The 19,935-nt window shown below is 41.4% G+C and overlaps 1 protein-coding gene across 14 annotated transcripts in view; it reads right to left on the minus strand.

Annotated features, from left to right (window-relative positions):
- RYR3 (ryanodine receptor 3) overlaps positions 1-19,935 on the minus strand; it is a 569,735-nt gene that overhangs the window by 305,224 nt on the left and 244,576 nt on the right. For all 14 annotated transcript variants that reach the window (XR_002523591.2, XM_021941701.2, XM_021941703.2 and 11 more), the window contains 3 exons: positions 16,031-16,105; positions 13,931-14,087; positions 1,031-1,204 (listed from right to left, as the gene is read on the minus strand). Coding sequence is in view for 13 of the 14 variants with exons in the window: in XM_021941701.2 (XP_021797393.2) it covers positions 1,031-1,204; positions 13,931-14,087; positions 16,031-16,105 (406 nt within the window). In the remaining variant the exon portion in view is untranslated. The remainder of the gene's footprint in view (positions 1-1,030; positions 1,205-13,930; positions 14,088-16,030; positions 16,106-19,935) is intronic.

Genomic DNA, 19,935 nt, shown 5'->3' on the forward strand with positions numbered 1-19,935 from the left:
GTGTGCAATATTTTGTGCGTATGTTTTGGCTGGCTTGGTTATTGAAACCTTCCATTTTTTTTTGAAGGTACTGTATCCAGCCTGTGCAGCTGTTTTCAGAGGAAGGGTTGGTCTCATACAAGCCAGATTATGTGGCCTCTTATTTATTGTATTTTCTATCCCCTCTTGATCACTTCATTTCCCGTTTTCTAGATATCTTCCTAGTCTGTGTTGCCTTACACAAAATTAAGATATTACCTTATGTTCATTCTCAACATCCTTTCTTACCATAACCTGCATTCTGGAAAACTTTTCATCATGACTACCTTAGGCTGCTAAACCTCAACTACAGAGCACAGTACCTTCTAGCACCTTATTCTGGGACTAGTTGACTATTTAAACCCATATTTTATAAGGGTTTTTCAGGGATAAAAGCATCACATCCTTGACATCCATTACTTGGTTCCCACCAAAAGAAACACTGTTATGGCAATTGACTTTCTGGTGAAAAGATGCTGCATGTACCCAAGCTAGTTTTTCTCACTGGAGCAGGCTGTGATGCACCACCCAAATCAAGATACAATCTGTGGATACTGTCATTCCACAACATCTCTTCTTTCTGCCAGTGGGTTCCTGTGGGCTTGTTATTATGCAATCTGCGTTTTCTCTGTAGAGATCTATTTAGTCTTTTATGAAAACTGCACAATAACTCAATTATCCACTGAAATGAAGGGAGCAATGATGTGGATAATCCCAAGACAGCAAATCACCAAAAGCCATTTAGATAGGGTTTCAGAGTGCATTAAGCACACCATCTCCTCCTTACAGATTTTCTGTGTATTTGGTTTTTTCCCCCATTGAATATGGGGTCAAAGTATCCACATTAGGCTGAAGTATGGAAGAAACTGTGCATAATCTATCACAAAATAACTCTTCTGAATAGTAAGAAGTAAATCACAATCACCTCCACCTGATTCTCAGAATCAGTTCTATTGCCTAGTTGCTTCCAACTCAGGGTAAAACAACTGTAGACAGACATTCTGACTCTCACCTTTCTCTTCAGAGGTCCCAGGCGGGAAGTTTTGGCATCTTGTGCTTTGTAGGTCACCCACAGACCACTGGCTATATGCTGTACAAAGCAGACAGAATCTCCATACTTGATTTCCGGAACTCCCATGCCTTCTATGTCTCGCTTGTGACTGGAATCTAATTTCTCCTTGAGTTCCTAATTCATACACAAACAGAAACAAACATAGGCATTACTGATTAAATTAGAAGCTCAATATACAAAACGAATCACCTGTGAGAAATTTGTAAGCCAGGCAACTGGTTACCAAAATAATCACGATGTGCCTGTCCAAGCCAGGATTTCAGAAAGACTTGCTTCCCTTATCTCTTGTTAATTGTAAAATCAATGGCTTTCGAGTTCCGGTTACTTCAGTGATTACTTAAATCCACGGGTAAAGGGGGCACCTAGTAAGCCCTCTCTTTTGTTCTGATTTTGTGTAATTCTTCACCATATTTTCTACTTTCCTCATCCTGATTTATATACCTTAATAAGTAACCCGTTACTAGCCAATTAACTTATTTCCAGCAAATGACATCTTCCATAATTGTAATGGTTACCTGTCACAAAGCACTCACTCAGAGGCTTTCATCCTATCTATTGATTTCATATAAAAATTTCTTATAAAAATCTGCAGAGAAAGGAGACCCTTTGAGCAGACAGGGGTTACTAACATGGCTTAAGCTAATGTAGTAATTTGTGTATCAGTCTCTTAGGGCCTCCTCAGTGGTGTGTTGTAGTCAAGCGGTTTCATTCTTCAGCTGTCACTGTTTCACTGCCTATTCTCCAGTGTGGAAAAGGGACTTCCTGTGCATCAGGTAACAACACAGTGACAATCTGAAGTACCTGTCACAATAGCGTGTCATGAGGTAGCCCTCTGATGCATGGTAACTTCTTCCCCACCTCATCAATCAGGGCCTCTGCGGTTCTATTCTGAATGGTTATACCCTATTTCCATTTCTTTTCTACATCTTGCATTAAATTGCTCATTTGTAAAAGCCATTAAAGAGGAAGCAATTTGAACTTTTACAGAATAAAAAATGGCTGTTACCTGTTTGCAAAAACGTTTTTCTGTCTCTCCCTCTCCCTGCCTCCCTCCCTCCCATCTCTCTCTCTCTCTTTTTTTTTTCTTTTTGAGCCCAGAGTCTCACTCTGTCACCCAGGCTGGAGTACAGTGGTACAATCTTGACTCACTGTAACCTCTGCCGCCAGGATCAGGTGATCCTCCCACCTTACCCTCCTGAGTAGCTAGGACTACAGGTGCAGGCCACTACACCTAGCTAATCTTTTGTTTGTTCATTTATTTATTTATTTATGGTTTTGCTTTCTGCAGAGACAGGGTTTCCCCATGTTGCCCAGGCTGATCTTGAACACCTGGGCTTAAGCAATCCACCACCTCGGCCTCCACATTTTTCTCCTTCTTAATAGTGGAACAAACAGCAGCACATGTATTGAGTCATTACCACGCTCAATATAATATTCTACGTTCTTTACACGTATTAACTCTCCATAGTGGCCTCTGATGTAGCTACAAATGCCATTCCAGTTTTACAGATGAGAAAATGAAGGAGGTAAATTTGCCCAAGATCATTCCGGAAGTAATGACAGGAAGTCCAGCTCCAGAGTCTGCGCTCTTCTCCTACTCTAAACTACTCCTCACCCTTCAAAACCCTGCTCAGAGGTTACCTCTGTAAAGGCAGAGTCAGTCTCTCCTGCTCTTCTTCCCCAGCACAGTCTCACTGCTCTACTGGGCACTTAGCACATCATCATGTAAAATGTGTTTCTTTATACGACATTTTCTTTTTGTCAGGCTATGAAAAAAATCAAGGGCACAGGCCAAATTTCAATTAATTTTGGATTTATAACAGAAAATTCAACACCTATCAATTACTTAATGGACATATACTGAGAGAATATATATAGCTGAGCAATTTTTTCTTTTACGTTTATTTTTCATTTCAGCTCTTATTTTCCTTCAAGCTTTCATTATTTCGCACAACAGTTAAAGGATCACTTGGAGCAATATTAGTACAAGAAATTTCTTTTTCTTTTAAATGTGTGTGTTGAAACATTGGCTGGATTATTAAATATGACTTCTTTACTTTTTCAAGCAGCAAGATAACATCCAAGGATAAGCATGAATTTTTCTTTTGCAAAAAGATTATTGCCAGAAAAATATATTTCTGATTTTGTAACATTAGCTAATAGGATAATAGTATTTGATATATTGGGATTTTCTTTACAGGCAATTCATCAAGAATGCATTTATTCTATAAAACAATGGATACTTGATTTTCACTGCAGCAATATTCACAGCTCTAGAGACACTCGAGCCAGTAACAGAACTGAAAAGATGCCAAAATTCTCATCTCTAGTCTGCTCTCTAACCGTAGCCAATGCAGGGGTTAAAATTATGCACACCACAACTGTTAAATATGAATAATTACATTGATTTCTAATAGCTCCTGATTAAAACAATTCATATTACCCAACTATCAGTGAATATGGTAACTTCATTACTTTCTTGCCTTTCACTTAAACATGGCTTTGCCAAAAAAAAAAAAGATCTGTTTTTCTGGAGTCACTGAAATAAACGAATCATGATTCTGTATAGAAAGGAGTGTTTCTGTGTCTTTGTTTTACAAAACAGCATCGGCTTCTAAATTCTATGGTAGTCGCTGCAGTGGCCACTTCTAATTTAATAGAATGGCGGCAACAAACGAAGATCTAGAGACAAAATCCATATGAAAAACAACCCAATTCAACCTTAAACAGTAATGATAAATCAGTAAAGGAAATTAAAGAGCTAGGTGATGGAGAGGCTTGATTTTATTGACAGCACATTGGTGATTTTCTTTTGACTTGAGTATGAACTAATGCTCCCTTCTGTTTTTACCTGAATATGGCCCCAGCTGCAGCCACCCTACTGCTAGAAATGGAAACGTTCTAAAAAATAGAGCTAATCCAATCATTCTCTTTCAATAACTCCCAGGTTTCTATGGAATACAATTGTTATCTCTAAAGTTCTTATACCCCAAATGCTCTAACCAAATTGGACTAAGAGTACTTATATTCATGTGCCAAATATTCCCCTTCTTTGGGCCTTTACTGACATTATACTTTCTGTTTGGAATTCCCCTGCTTCATCTTGGCATCTCTACATCTGTATTGTTTATATTTCATATCTTCTGTATATTGTGGTATTTCGATATATTTTTGTTTGTTTGTTTTGTTTTTAATTTTTTATTGCTAAAAAATTAAGACAGTAAAATTTGCTTTTACTGGTGTACAGTTCTACCAGTTTTGACAAGTGCGTAAGTCATATTGCAACCCCTTTAGACAAATATAGAGTAGTTTCATCATCCCAAAAGAGTCCCCCAGGTTCTCCCTTTGAAGTCAGCTCTCCTCTCTCCTGGGCAACCAGTGATCTGTTTTCTGTTCCTGTGGCATTGCCTTTTCTAAACTGTCACAGGAACACAATAATATATACAGCTTTTTGATTCTGACTTCTTTCACTTAGCATAATCTATTTAAGATTTATCCATTTAGTATGTATACCAGTAGTCTGTTCTGTTTTATTACTCAGTGGTATTCCATGGCATGGATATACCACAGGCTTTTAATCCATTCAACAGAGGACATTTGGTTTACTTTCACTTTTTGGTAATTATGAAGAAAGCTGCTATGAACATTCAGGTACAGGCTTTTTATGAACATAACTTTTTCATTCCCCTTGGGTAAATGTCTAGGAGTAGAATTACTGGGTCACTGGAGAGTATATGTTTAACTTTATAAAAACCTGCTAAACTGGTATTTCGATATTTTTAAAACTTTCTGGCTGGGGAGAGACTGCCTTTCTGGTTAGAGATAGCAAAGGGCTCAGCTGCACGCCTTTGATATGCAATCTAATCAATTCACAAACAGACGTCCTCTAGCTGGCTCACACATTCCAGGAGGCAATATTCCTCTGCCTTCCCAAGGCCAGGTACTAGGTAGATAGGGACCACCTCTATAGCTTAGAGTCCCCTGAAATTACTCAAACTAGCAAATCCCAAACTGTTTACCCAGCCCTGCCTTGCCTTAACCATGGAAACCCCAACAAAAGTGGTAGCAAAGGTTGTCACCTTGCTTATGCCCCTTGTCTGCCTCCTGACCAAAGCTGGTGCTTTCCTATGTGACCCTGCGTGGCGTGGCACGTCTCCTGTTGCTAGGACCTGTGAGTATAATAAACTTTGTTTTCCTAAGCCTCTCCTGCATCTCCTCACACGGCTGCACCTGACTGATGATCACATAAAGGAACACAGCACAACATCTCATCCATCAAGCCTTCTCTACTTAGCCAAAGCCGGAGGATACCTGTACACATTCTCTGATCTCATGGTTTTGTGGACCCTGCAGGGACTGTCCTTCCAGGGCTAGCCAATTCCTAAAAATGGTAAAGTACTCATCTGGGAGCACACCTTTTATATGCAAACCAATCCAAAGCCCATAAAGGCAACCTCCTCCTTTACCTTCTGGACCCCCATTCCCGTAGCCTAATCTCCCCAGGGCTGGTACCAGACAACCAATAGCAACTCCCATGCTCCAGAGGCTGCTGAATTATTCAAAGTAGCCAACCCTAAGCCTATTTATCCTGCCTAGCCCATCTCTTTCTATGGAAACCACGAAAAGGCTCTTTCCCCCAGCTTCCCCTCACTCTCTTCCTCCTGGAGGATGGTGCTTCTCTGTGTGGCCCTGTGTGGTATGGCGTGTCCATTCCTCTTGGGAATGGAGTCAAACAAGTGTTCTTTTCCAATGCTGATTGTCTCCTGATTTGTTGGCTTCATCACACCTGAATAATAAAATCTACATTTTAAAAACAGGTATTGTTGTTGGGATATTAGCTGCCCCCTGGCAGATTGAAAATGCCAAAGGTGTAAAACTGGGATTTCTTTGTCTTTGTATTTCATACAATGCTCTGCTTAAAACTGGTTGCAAATCATTTGTTATTGTTTTACTGTTCTGCAGACATTCAATCTATATCTGTTTATTTGCATCAACCTTGTTTATGTTAGATGATAAGCTGATCCTAAGAAGGAAGAGGTTATCTGGCCTAATATGTGTTGAAGGGCAGTAATCATTATCCTCTGCCTCCACTGACACCTTATTAAGGAAATGCTCATGACCACATCATAATTGTCATATTAGTATTTGGCTGAGATGATCAAGTTGCTATGATTGGTTTAATATTCCTGGAATATTAAATGTTTGCCTGGAGATGATCAAGTTGCTAAGATTAGTTTAATATTCCTGGAAGGATGAAGAAAGGAGCTAGAACTAGGCCAGGTATGGTGGCTCACATCTGTAATCCCAGCACTCTGGGAGGCAGAGGTGGGTGGATCATGAGGTCAGGAGATCAAGATCATCCCGGCCAACATGGTGAAACCCCGTTTCTACTAAAAACACAAAAATTAGCTGGGTGTGTTGGTGCATGCCTGTAATTCCAGCTACTCAGGAAGCCGAGACAGGAGAATTGCTTGAACCAGAGAGTTGGAGGTTGTGGTGAGCCAAGATCGTGCCTCTGCACTCCAGCCTGGCAACAGAGTGAGACTCCGTCTCAAAATAAATAAATAAGAAAAGAAAAGAAAAGAAAAGAAGAGGGGAGGGGAGGGGAGGGGGGAGAGAGAGAGAGAGAGAGAGAGACGGCGGGGGAAGGGGGAGAGAGAAAGGGAGAGAGAGAGAGAGAGAGAGAAGGAAAGAAAGAAGGAAGGAAGGAAGGAAACTAGAAGATGGTGCCAGTGCACTCCAGCCTGGCAACAGAGTGAGACTCTGTCTCAAAATAAACAAACAAACAAATAAATAAATAATAAAGAAAGAAACTAGAACCAATAGTTGCCCAGTGCCTGGTTCAAACTAGGTATTGTGCTAAGTACTTTACAATGAAAACACCATCACGTGAATTTACCAAGGACTTACAAAGTGGTATGTATCATACATGACACTTTACATTTTCTCTAAATCTTTCAATAGCCCTATGGCTTTTATTATCCTACTTTATAGATGATAACACTGAGGCTTGCAGAGTTTGAGCAACTTGCTCAAAGCCACATAGTTGTAAGCAATAGAACATAATCCAAAATCAGGTACAATTCCAAAGCCAGGTATAATTCATTTGAACAGAATTATCTGAATGGTTACCATTACCAGCAGCACAGTTAAGTAATTAATTGTACCAATAGTTTAGTTGCTTAAAGGTTAATATGAAGAAAAAGTTGAAAACATATACTATTAAAGGCCAGGCACGGTGGCTTACACCTGTAATCCCAGCACTGTGGGAGGCCGAGATGGGTGGATCACGAGGTCAGGAGATCGAAACCATCCTGACTAACACAGTGAAACCCCATATCTACTAAAAAAAATATTAAAAATTAGCCAGGCGTGGTGGTGGGTGCTTGTAGTCCCAGCTACTCGGGAGGCTGAGGCAGGAGAATGGCGTGAACCCGAGAGGCGGAGCTTGCAGTGAGCTGAGATGGTGCCATTGCACTTCAGCCTGGGCGACAGAGAGAGACTCCGTCTCAAAAAAAAAAAAAAAAAAAGAAAAAAAGAAAATGGCTTTAGGTTCATACAGATTTTAAGAGTTATACATATAAATCAACAAGCACAACAAAGTATGGTCTATATTCAGAGTACAATTGCAGTTTGGAAGAAAAAACAACTCTACCAGGGGAGTAAGGGATGGTTTTATACAAGAATTTCTACATGGCATGAGTGCAGCCAGGGTAGAGAGGAGTGAGGGGTAATGAGGAAGGGATTGGCTTTCTAGTAAAGGGGCACGCCACGGCAAGCAGAATGCTGGAATCCAGAAAGAGATGAGAGCAAAAATTAAGGACTCTGAACTCTATTCTACAGGTTCATATTTCTGAAGCTCATATTGTTAACAGACTTCGTATGGGAAAAAGACGACTGTGGACAAATACCGAATCTTCTTCTAAGAGTCAAAGGGAATACTGTGATTGTATAAGCTCTTGTTTGTCCTATGGTAAAAACGAAACATCATCATCAATGAAAAAATCAAAATGACCTATTGAACTCGAATGCAGCATTTTGTTTATTTCCTCCCACTATTATCATTGTTTGGAATACCTTTTGGGAAAAGCTAGTGTAGGTAATGGAAAGCCACTGAAACACAGAGTTCCATCTTAGAATAACCATTCTGGCATCCATGTGAATGATGGGCTGAAAAGACATATGGCTGGAGATGGCTGAGTTGTAGGTGACACCATTAGTATCTAGGATGATACGTGGAATGGAGTAGCTTCTAATTCACGCCTATTAATTAGAGTGAAATGTGTTATTTAATATAATTAAGCCACCTGTGTTTACAGATGACAAGAAAGTACCTTTTACAATACAGGACTGTAGACACCCAGAAATGTTTCAGAGGAAAAGTAGATATGGGAAGGCGGCGTCCATTCATGGATGCTGGGGTGAGCCTTCAAGAAACTCCTGGTTAGCCCACTATTTCCAGGTGTCTCTGGAGAAACCTTGAGGAACCACCTTTGGGTTTGTTTCCATATCAACATAGCCCCCTTAAGACTTTCTCATCTAGAATTTGAGATCTTCGTATTGCCCTTAAAAACCACACACTGCAGGACATTGATAAGAGTCTAGCTGACTCCAAGCTTTGTGTGGGAAGAGGAGGAACGCCTTCCTCTGTTTACTACATGCTGGGAAGCAGATTCATCTGCCTTATTGGGGAAGGCATATTTCTCTAGCAGAAGTCACTGTACTGGGCTCTTTTCTCCGTATTTCTCATTTAACCCTTGGCACCACCACCTTGAGATAAGCAGCACTACTTCCATTTTATGGATAAGAAAACTACCAGGTCATCTTCCTGGTCTCATTTAATTTTCACAGCAATCTTTCAAGACACACTTTAAAAAAAAAAATCTGTATTTTTCACAAAACATATGAATAGCATATGGCAGAGCCAGGGTTCAAACCCAGGCTTCTTCCACTTCAAAGCCCCAGGTTTTCCTTGACTGACTCTCTATTTGGTCTACTTGGAACAATAAACTCTAGAGAAAGCACATCAGTTTAAAGTTTAAAAATCCTTTGTAGATTTTATTGAAAATGAAGCTGCAGTAAGTGATGTTGTCTTTAGGCATTTGAATCTTACTATCCATATTTTCTTCTCTCCCCTTCCCTCCTTTGCTCCATACCCTCCCTTTCCCCAGTGGATAACTTGGTGAGAAAATGGAGCAAGCAAGGGAACCGGCAAAAAGAGCGCTGTTTCTGCACCAGGGTTTCAGAGACAGGTGAACCATGAGCGCAGCTGTCACCTTGGTTAGGGGTGCCATGGCTGCCGAGGTTAAACGGCACGTGAAAGGTAGGCAGGGAAGTCACATTTGGCTAAGAACACCATGCTCAGCACACAGATGTTTCATAAATGTTTACTAAACTGAATTTAATGTTTTTATACAGTCAGGAAAAATTTCCTCTAATTGGGAACAGGGATAGCTCTATACCCTTACACTATGAAATAGGCAACATTCGAGATTCTAGCCCAATCATTCAAGACGTATGGTGTAGTCATTTAAAATGGCTTTTTAAAGCACTTTTAAAGTGGCTTTACAGTAAGTGGCTATACATAAGGTCTGCTTTAACATTATTAATTCACCCTTCCCTGAAAAAAATTCAATGATGTAAACTGACATTGAGTCATGACATCTAAACAGACAATATTGCCATGCCAGAGTAAATATTAAATCACATTATCTGAAATCCTTGTGGGAATGGCCTTGCAATGTCAAGACCATGGAAAAATGATGTGAAATCAAGTTCATAGAAATTTGTCTTAGATGTTCAAAATAAAATGAACCTCTCTCATTGGGTGTGTACTGGGAAGAGATTACAGTAGCAAAATGATTACACAAGGATGGCAGGATGTTTCTATGACGACAATGGAGGCTAGAATGAAATGGATTTCACTCTATTTCAAGGTATGACCACCTGATGTAACCCTTCAGCAAGCATTTTTCAAACTTACTACAAGAGATTCTAGGATGCAAAAATAAAGCAGGGTGGGGTATGTGTGGTCCTTGTCAACCAGCGCCTCCCAGTCAAGGAAGTGACGGCCTTAAGAACGCATGAGCAGGTTTTCCTCTCACAAAGAGCACTTAACACTTGCCCGAAAGCATGAGAAGGTGCTCACTGTGGTAGACTGCAGAGGGGCAAAAGGTATTCCAGGCACAAGTCTGGTGGTGATTAGAAAAAAACAAGCATGTTCCAAGACTGAAATAGTATGCTGGGGCTCAAGGCAGCCTCAGGCAAGTGGCAAGAGACACAATGGAAGGGCAGGCAGCTGTCAGGTCTGAATGATCTTTTATGAAAGACTTCAAATGAGGTGCAAATTGATGAAGAATTGTGTTCCAGGTCTCACAGAGGGCAGATGAGAATCAAGGCCCAATCTAGGCTAACTTTGAAGCCAGGCTGTGTCTTACACAACACCACTCTCAGATCAAAGGGATAAGGCTGGGATGCTGTGTTTTGGAAGTAATACTACATCCTAGCCCTCCAATTTGAGTTGCATCATCTGCTGAAGTGGGGGAAGGAGGACCTTGATCAAGATCACATCCTGCTCTTTATTCTATGTGATTTGTATAGCTTGCTCCAAGTCTTCAGTCTGATTCCATTTGAGCCAGGCCCGGGCCGATAACTACAGCTGGTTCTCGGACTTGGTCACCTTTCAGCAAGGCTCAATCACACCTCCACCTTATGCACATACAAGATGCACTGGGGCACCTGCCATCTTCCTGGTAATGGCAGGCTGCTAAGGATGTTAGCACGCACCTGCAGCTGTCCAGTGGCCCCCAATTTAGTAGTCATAACCGTCGCAGGCTAATGCAACCTGACAGAAAATGTGGGCTGGGAAGCTCATCATTACCAAATGACTCACAGCCCAGCACACCCGATGTCCTCCCAAAACACATGACTAAAGCCCCAGCAGTGATCTTCCCAAGACTCTCTTTTTTCTCTTTTGCAGATTCTCCAACATACAGAGAGGATCAGATGAACACCCTGCTTCCTCACCCTCTGCCCCAGTCCCATGGGAGACAGCTGACTGTCTCCACCTCTCCCTCAGCCTTCCCAACTCCTGTGCCACCACATAGATCCTGAACCGCTATCTCAGGCTACTGTTTGCCGCCTGCTCTGTCACATAATGCCTGTCACAGGCAAGGGCTGGCCAGAAGATTCAATGTCCTTACATTGTTGAGAAACAGAACCCCAACCTCTTTCTGCTGGGTATTGTCACTGGTGGCTGGCGATGGGAAGCACAGAGAGTGCATTTAAGGAAAACCTGTGCCCAGCAAGGCAAGAATACGCTTACTAGGCAGGCACATGGAAGCCCAGGAAAATCAGGGCCTCTCCAGTGCTCTCCCTGCACAGTTATTTGGATGGTGTATGAGAGAGTTATGTGTTCTCCACATGTTCTTTCTTTTTGTGCAGCTTCACAGTCTAAGGTGCCAAAGCCCTGCCCACACAACGTCCCAAAGAAACCCTGACATCCAGTGGGAACACAGCCATATCTCGGCCTGCCATAGAGCCTAGGCCATTTTAATTTCAGTTCCTTTCAAATTGAAATGAAGGTAGCTGGGTTGAATACCACTGCATGGAGACTTATTTAAAATCTCCAGCATAGTGACTCCAGTGAAATGTCACCACACTGCCAAGTGCACAGGACAGTGTGACTCACGGGTGACTTTTGCCTCCAGCTCTGCTATGCCGACGGCCCCCACGGTACCGTGACAACTTTCCAGCCATGCGCTGCTTGCCTCCCCATACATGGAAATGGAGGAACTTGAGGAGATAAGCAGTGCACCCTTTGAAGGGAAATGTATTCAGAGGCCAGAAGTGATGCCAAGTGGAAGGAGTGTGACAAGGTCTCTATGGGGCTCTGAGCCTTCCTTGCTTCCCCCAGAGACCACGGCACAGTGCTGAGCCACGCTCCACAAGGCTGAGCCAAGAACGGAATAGAATGGAAGAGTCCCCTTGGAACAGGACCCTGCCAGCTGCCTGGAAGGCCGCCCGATCCTGAGCTGGAAGAAAAGCCCCTTTTTGAAATGCTAAAGACCCCGAGGTCATTGCTCTATCCTTGGCAGCATACCCCGCGTGGGTCAAGGAGAAAGGGGGAGAATGCTCAAATACAGAAAGCGCCAAACTGGCATTCTTAGAAAAACACTTGCTTGGTCATTAGCCGTGATGAGTCATTTCTTGTTTTCCACCTCCCTCTTCTACTCCCACCCACCTTCAGCCCCCACTCCACGTTCCAGTCTCTGTTCTTACGACTTCTGTTGCTTTGTTTCACTGATTCTTTCAGAAAGTTGCACTGCTCTAAATCACTTCCTGGAGGCAAAAATGTTTACTAAATAGGTATCAGTTTGAATTTAAAGAATCCCTCTTGTGCTGGCAATCTAAGAAAAAAAGGAAAAATGATAGCAACATGAGGAAGATGTGCTCAGAAACCAGAGTCAATAGCCATTGGAAGAGAAGCAGATGGAAGATAACATCTGAGAGATGGTTAGGAAGATATGAACAGGAAGATCATGTCTTTTAATATTTGGAATAAAGATACGAAAAAAGCCCAATTCTGATACAGGGCAATATTAAAGAGAAAAAAACTACATGCCAAAGAGTTTCTCTGCCTAAAAAGACCATAGGAGCACAAAATGAGGGGGAAAACAGACTCTGAACCTCTGCACCAAAGAAGGGCAGTGCTGACTATTTTCTTCAGGTGCATTAGGAAGCAGAGATGCCCCCATAGAAAATTCAGCTGTCAGCCTCACCCCTAGTCCTACACAAGCAGAATCTTCAACAACCCTTGAGTGAAATCACGGTGAGAACACACATCAAGATTTATTTCTGGAAAAGAGCAAAGAATGAAACTAAAGGTGAAGCTCCCAAAGGAGATATTGAGCTATACTCTTAGGAAGCACAGACTTCCTGATAACTGTGCCCACATCTGTGCAGAGCCTTTCTCATGCTTGGATGATCTTTCCAGAACACTCATAAAGTGACAGACCATCCAACTGTCTGTCAGAAGTTAGCTCAGCATGCAATTCTGACCGTTCAACTAGATCCAGCTCTGAGTTAGAGAGAGTCGAAGCCTAGTTGAACATTAAAGGTGGCTGAACATTAAAAAAGAATAGTTGTCCACATACACATCAAATGGTAAAGCCATTAATTCAAGGTTAACCTAACTACCAGAGGATCCATTCTTAATGAAGGTTTGGGATGGATAGGAGAGAGCTGAGAGACTGGGGAGTAGGAATAGCTAAGGGAAAGAATGGGGAAGGTAGTAGTAAATTTTATCATATAAATATTAATAACTGCAAGATGATGTCATGTCCAGAATGTGTTCTCTGCATCATTTTAAAAAATTAAAACAAATAAAGCACTGAAACTCATGCTTTTTAAATTTAAACCTTTTTAACAAATTACCTTTTTATTTAAACAAATGTAGCTCTGAAACTCATGTCTCCATGCTTCTATTGCTTTAAAGGAGTGAAGAATATAACTTGGAAGTTATTAAAGACAACTCAGAATGCACTAAACAACAATAGTTTCCAATAGCCTTTGAGCAACAATGTCCATTCCTATGATCCTTGGATTTTCCAGGACTGTCCACACTCTCCTTTTGCTCAAGACTTCAACCTTCATCCAAGGTACACATTCCTCCATGAACTCAATTCAAAAGATAAAAGAAGAAAGTGTTTATCTATCTTAGGTCAAATTTCCAACTCTGCTTTGTTCCAGCCTACTTTCTTTCCCAGTTATAGCTCTACCTGGAGGTGTCTGAGTTTTCACTTTTAGAACAGGGTCGAAGTCCACTTTATCACACCTTACCTTTGATGCCCGGAAAGAGAAAGCTGTGGACTTGGTGTCTGCCTTTGCCCGGTCTTGTAGTATAAGGCCTTGGTCTTCTGTCAAGGCCAGGTAGTGGCCTGTGGTGAGATGCCGGAGTCGAAAAGCCTGGCCCCATCTGATGTTACTGCCACTCCAACTGGGCAGATGAAACAGACAAGAAATTGCATTTACACAAAAATAAGTCCTTTTCAGTATTTACCCTGCGCTTTCTTACACATGCTAGCAGACTTATAACCCTTCTGGTGTCCATCCTTAAGAGAAAAATGCACCAGGTTCCTGGCTTGCTGTAGGATTTCATGTCTGCCTACAACCCAGCCTAGTGCTCGCTCTTGATAACATCAACAAGGAATGATCTCAAAGGCAGGTCAGTGGCTTCATTCAACTGGAAGTCCCAGGTTTCCAATTTTTCCTTCACTCCACTGAAAGGTCTTGATGCAAATAATCACAAATCAATGGGAAGCTTGTCTTTGAATGGAAACTTGTTTCTGGAAAAGCCTTTCCAAACCTGCCATCTGAACTAAAACGTATTACTACACAAAGAGTCCTATCTTCAAGGGAAATAGTAAAAATACCTGCACAGCTTAGACTTGCCACAGACAGACAATAAACAAGCGTAATGAGTCAACACTGAATTATGTTAAAAGGAGATAAATTCTGTGGAAAATAAGTAAAGCAGGATAAAAGGATTAAGACAAGTGAGAACTCATATTGAATACTGTCCTCTTAGTGGTCCTTCCTCAAAAGATTAGCACTCAGCAAAAGTTACATTAAGTGTTATGGAGAAATTATCCACTGAATAATCTAACTCAAAATTTATCTCTTTAAAATATTTGCTCATATGCAAAATACTTATCTCTTAAGAATATAAGGTTTAAGAGATATATGTGTGACATTTTAAAACCACTCTGCACTTTGTCCAACTTTTTGAAGCATCAATAAATCCAAATCACATTGATAAAAGGCTTAAATTCTTCATGTTTAGTTCTCTGGGGAAATGAGCAAGCAATCACAACCAGAAGTACATATACATACCTATCTTGACCTCTTAAAAAGTCCATTAAGCAATAACTAAGGGCTAATATCCTGAGAACAAGAGTATGTTACTCTCAGATTTTTAATGGGTTTGGAAAGAGGATGTAAATGACTCAAGTCAGTTAATAAGTGCATGCTCCTTCGTATTCCTTAAACCATCAGCTGCCAATTTCTCAGAAAAAAAATGTGTGCATGTGTGTGTATGGTGTAAGAGAAGTCCTAATATTACCTTCTGATTGCCAATGGATTATCTTCAGGGCCCCTTGGGGCATATACCCTGCATGACAGAGACTTATTTTGAACATATTTTCAGGGAGAGATTGAACAGAAAGAACTAGAGGCAAAGGCAGAGAAGGAAAATCAGAGGGCGAAACTTAATCCTCCTCTCTCACTCCAAGCAGTTTAGCTCTAGCCTAACTTGCAGACCCTCTCAGCCCATATAAAGGTCCTGCATTGAAAGTGATCCCCCTTCAGTGGTTTGAAGTTAAGCGACCACCCGTGGTTATTCAAGCTTGTGGCTGCAAAGTCTCAGCCTCCTGTTCCTTCCACCAAGGGACAAAACTGTCTCTGAAAAGTTCTAGTAAGTACCTTTTTCTTCACACCTACATTCCCAGTGACGTTTACATCTTCCTTATCTTATGCCATCGTGACTACCTGTCTGTGTGCCATTTAAAGCTACCTGTCCACTGGAGCCAACAAAGCTACTAAGAGGAGAGAGAAGACTTATCTGGGTTCCAGAGAACCTGTTTAAGAAAACAAATGGGAGGACTTGGATGGCTTTCAGTGGCCTTGTCTGAGCTTTCCTTTTATAGTCAGCTACTGCAAGGGCAGAAGAGCCTGCCAGCCTCAGAGTCAACACAGTGGCTTTGGAAACTGTGTGTGTGTGTTCTTTAAAAACAAAGTCACAGAAATATCAGAACTTAGCTCTAGACAAAGGACTTGAAGGAGTTTGCCAGGTGATACGGGATGAATGAAATATTTAAGAGAACGGCCTATTATTGAAAAAGAAAGCAATCTTGAAAAGGGTACTCCCAGGCCCTCCATTACCTTATCCGAAGTGGTTCCACTCTCCACAGAGACCTGGCTCGAGTCCCAGCTCCCCCAGCTTCGTAGAATATCCTCCTATGAGCAGAGTTGGAGATCAGCTCCTACTTGCAGGACACTGATCAGCACCCGGGTGAAGAACAGCTCCCTGCAGAGGCTGTTCAGGCACCCAGCTTGTCTAAGCCCTTTTGGAGTCAGCAGAATGCAAAGCCAGAATAAGGAGGATGGTTTCACAGTCTCACTCTCTCAGAAAGGGTCAACGCAGCTAGAGGGGAGGGAACTGCTCACCATATCCATATCATGGACATTTATGCATCATCAGGTACACAAGGAAAAGGCAGGAAAAAGAACATCTCCATTTCTACATCAGGAGTCACGATAGCCCAGTTACACCATGACGGCAGACACAGAATGCTCCAGTTCCTTCAGGTCAAGCTCCTTGATGTAGTTTTATATCTTTAAAAAATGTATTTGTACTTTAAAAACACCTATTCGACACAGTGTGAACTCATTTCCATCGTTCTAGGGCACTTTATCCTCAGTTGTTACAGTGTTCACGATTTTATTACTGTACTCTTGCTTCCTTTCCTGTGTTACGAATCATCTTTTAATGTGTTTTGAAATAAAATTTTTATTTTAGAAAAATGTTAGGTTTATAAAATAGTTACTAAAGATAGTCCAGAGAGTTCCTGCATGATCTCACTCAGCTTCTCCCAATGTTATCATCTTACATTACCAAGGTACGTTTGTCAAACCTGAGAAACCGACATGAGTATGTCATTACTAGCTAAACTCAAGACTTTATTTGGATTTCACCTTAATTTTTCCCGCAAACTTTTTTTCCAGTTCCAGGATATAATCCAGGATACCACACTGCATTTAGCTGCCATGTCTCCCGTTTCTTCTGATCTGTTATGCTTTCTAAACAGTCTTGCCTTGTTTCTCATGGCTTTGACAGTTTTGTGGAGTACTGGTTGGGCATTTTGTGAAATGTGTCTCAACTTGGGTTTGCCTGATGTTTTTTCCAGTGATTAACAAAGCCTCAGTTTTTAAAGTTTTATTTTAAATAAATTCTGTATAACCTGTGATTGGGGCAGGCTGGTCCACATTGTACAAAATTCACAGTTTAAGAGCATGTCTCAAGAACAGCGGTCCCCAGATTACCTGGTATACTGAATCCAGTCACTTTTTGAGAATCTTGTGACCTTTAATCAAAACTGATTATTTAACTGCATTTACATTCACTAACTTAAAATCCTACCTCCACCAGAGAGAATTTGTATGTATCACAATTGAATTGATCAAACCCCAGAGGAATCTGGATTTAGATTTTAGAGACAAGAGTTAATCAATAGTGGTAAAAAGAAAATGTATACTTATTTTTTTTCCTGGAAAAGTATCATAATTATGAGTCAATTCAAAATGAGCCTGGAAGTTAGACCTGGGTTTGAATCTGGTAGCTGTGTGACCTCGGGCAAGCCCCTTCAACTCTCTGTGTCTCCGTTTGCTTATCTAATCAGGGTACTTATATAACAAGGTTGTGAAAATTTAAAGGGCTTTTAAAAAATGTTTAGAAAGTGTTTTTTATAAATGTTTATAAACATGCATAGAGGGACACATTAATTGGACAGCAATCAATGAAACATTACATCAACAGTGGTTACCTCTGGAAGGTGGGAATATAAAGGCTATTTCTCAATCTTTCTCTAATGTACATGTTATCGGGAAATGCCCAGTAAATATTAGGAAAGAAAATCCGATATTGCTTTCGAGTTCCTACACCCCAGGTGTGTCTGTACGAGGCCTAGAACAGAAATGATACTGCACCAACCTCCTAGCCACTTAGGAACATTTGCTAAGATTCTCACTGATGCTTCTCCTCCTCTAGTGCAAGCTGCAAAGATCCCTTCAGAAGAGGGTGAAGTGGCTCACCCAGGTCACAGGTGAAACAGCGCTGGAGCTGGAACTAGAAGATTCTCTACCCCTGACATCTGAAGGATTTGTGAAGGTTTGTTCTTCCCACCTGTGACATTTGGGCGGCCTGCTCCATTTAATCTCACAAGGTTACTGAGGTTGAAACAACTTGTTCTTGTTCTCTAAAACAATTCCAAAGAGAGTAGAGTGGGCGGCAAGCTGAGGTGCTTTTGAAAGCTTGGCTGACAGCTTAGCCTTAGCTTCAATAGGTTAAGTAACTTATCCCAGGGTGTTTGACAAGCCAGAGGCAAAGCCAAGGATCAGAGCTCAAGATGTTAGATTGGGAGTCTTGGGTTTCCACTCTGGGTCAGAGTCTTTCCACATAGCTTGGCTGCTCTCAGGATTTATAGGGACGGAAAACGATTTCTTCTGGAGAGTCAGCACCATTGCAATGGAACACCTGCATGCCTCCGTAGCTGTTAAGAGTCTTTTAGTGTGCTGTTTCCTATTCTATCATGCTCCCCCGATTTTGATGTTCCTGGCCATGTTGGCCAGTTCTGAGGATTTACCTGACAATAGAAGACTAAGACAAGGCTTATCACTTGCTTCACCTAGACATCAAATAACACCAAGGCATTCTGTTTTGATTGAGACTAGTTGATATAAAAATTCAAGTTCCACTGCGCTGAACAGCTGCTCACTTTCCCCAGTCTTAAACCCTTCAGGCTTCCTTATAAAATAAGCCTTCTTATTTTTATGGATGAATTTTTTTTTCCAAAACACAAATTAGAGCCAATGAAATCCTGGGCTAAAGAAAGGCCACCTTCATGTTTATTTAAACGATGGCATGCATGTCTGCTCCAGTGTGCCCATTGTGAAAACTCCTCTCCAGCTACTTCACTCTCCCCATCACATCCTTTCAAACACTTGCTGAGCCTTTCCTTGCAAGCAGAATTTTGCTGAATCACTTGACCGAAATGCCCACCAAATGACTAAGTAGCATAATTTCTGTCCAGCTGTTTCTAATTTGGCTCTAATTTTGATGACAGGTATGTGCATGTGGGTGGGGGTATGCACACGGTAAATACTTCATCTTTTTCCAAATTTCCATCCTTAAAAGTAGAACAGGAATAGAGAGAATGAACTAGGAAAGTTCTGATGTATTCCATCTTAGATACAGACAACCCTGCAAACCTCACAAAAATCTCAGTTATTCATCCACCTGCAAACCTTCCCCTTGAGGCAGCAGAATATGATATCAAAGAGACAGTAAATGGGCTATTGTATAGTTTCAATATTGAATAAAAGGCAAACCACAAGTGAACGGGATCACATGACAGGGTAGAGAATCCTTACTTCTAAGGAAAATCAGGGGGACCTAACTTCCCTATCAGAGGTAACTGTCAACCGCTGGCCCAGTGCCAGGGAGGCAGCAAGTGAATTTAGCAAGGCGCTTTACATAGGTCTGTGCTTTATGTGTCCTAGGCACCCTTCTGGGTCACATCTGGTTCCTATGAAGGGGTACTCAGAGTAGATAGCAAGTAGGAAGAGACTAAGAACTACAAGGGATACACATTGCCAATGGGTGCTTTCTAAGGTGCATACTAATAAATTCAAGCACACTGCTTTGGGGGGGTGGTCCTTGAATACATCAAATACAGGAAATGGTCCCTGATGGAGAGTCAGCAGCTCTGGCTTCTACGCTTGCATCTGAAATCAGCCAGTGTGTGATCTGTGGCAGGAACCTGACCTACATAGTCTCCAAGATGTGAAGACTTGTGAGCCTGTGTTTCTAATGAAGCAAAAAATGCAGTTGACAAGGATCCTGTAGGCATTACACAAAAGAAAAGAAAACATTGTCACCGGATCAGACTCACTGCTGTCCCAAATTCAATCTAGTTTGGATCTGAGGTTTGATTTTTTTAAAATATCAGATTTCTATAGTTACAAGGCCAAGCTTTTTATGTTCTGTTCCTTTGATGATAGAATACCAA

This window comes from Papio anubis, chromosome 7 (genome assembly GCF_008728515.1).
Source record: "Papio anubis isolate 15944 chromosome 7, Panubis1.0, whole genome shotgun sequence".
Classification (NCBI taxonomy): domain Eukaryota; kingdom Metazoa; phylum Chordata; class Mammalia; order Primates; family Cercopithecidae; genus Papio; species Papio anubis.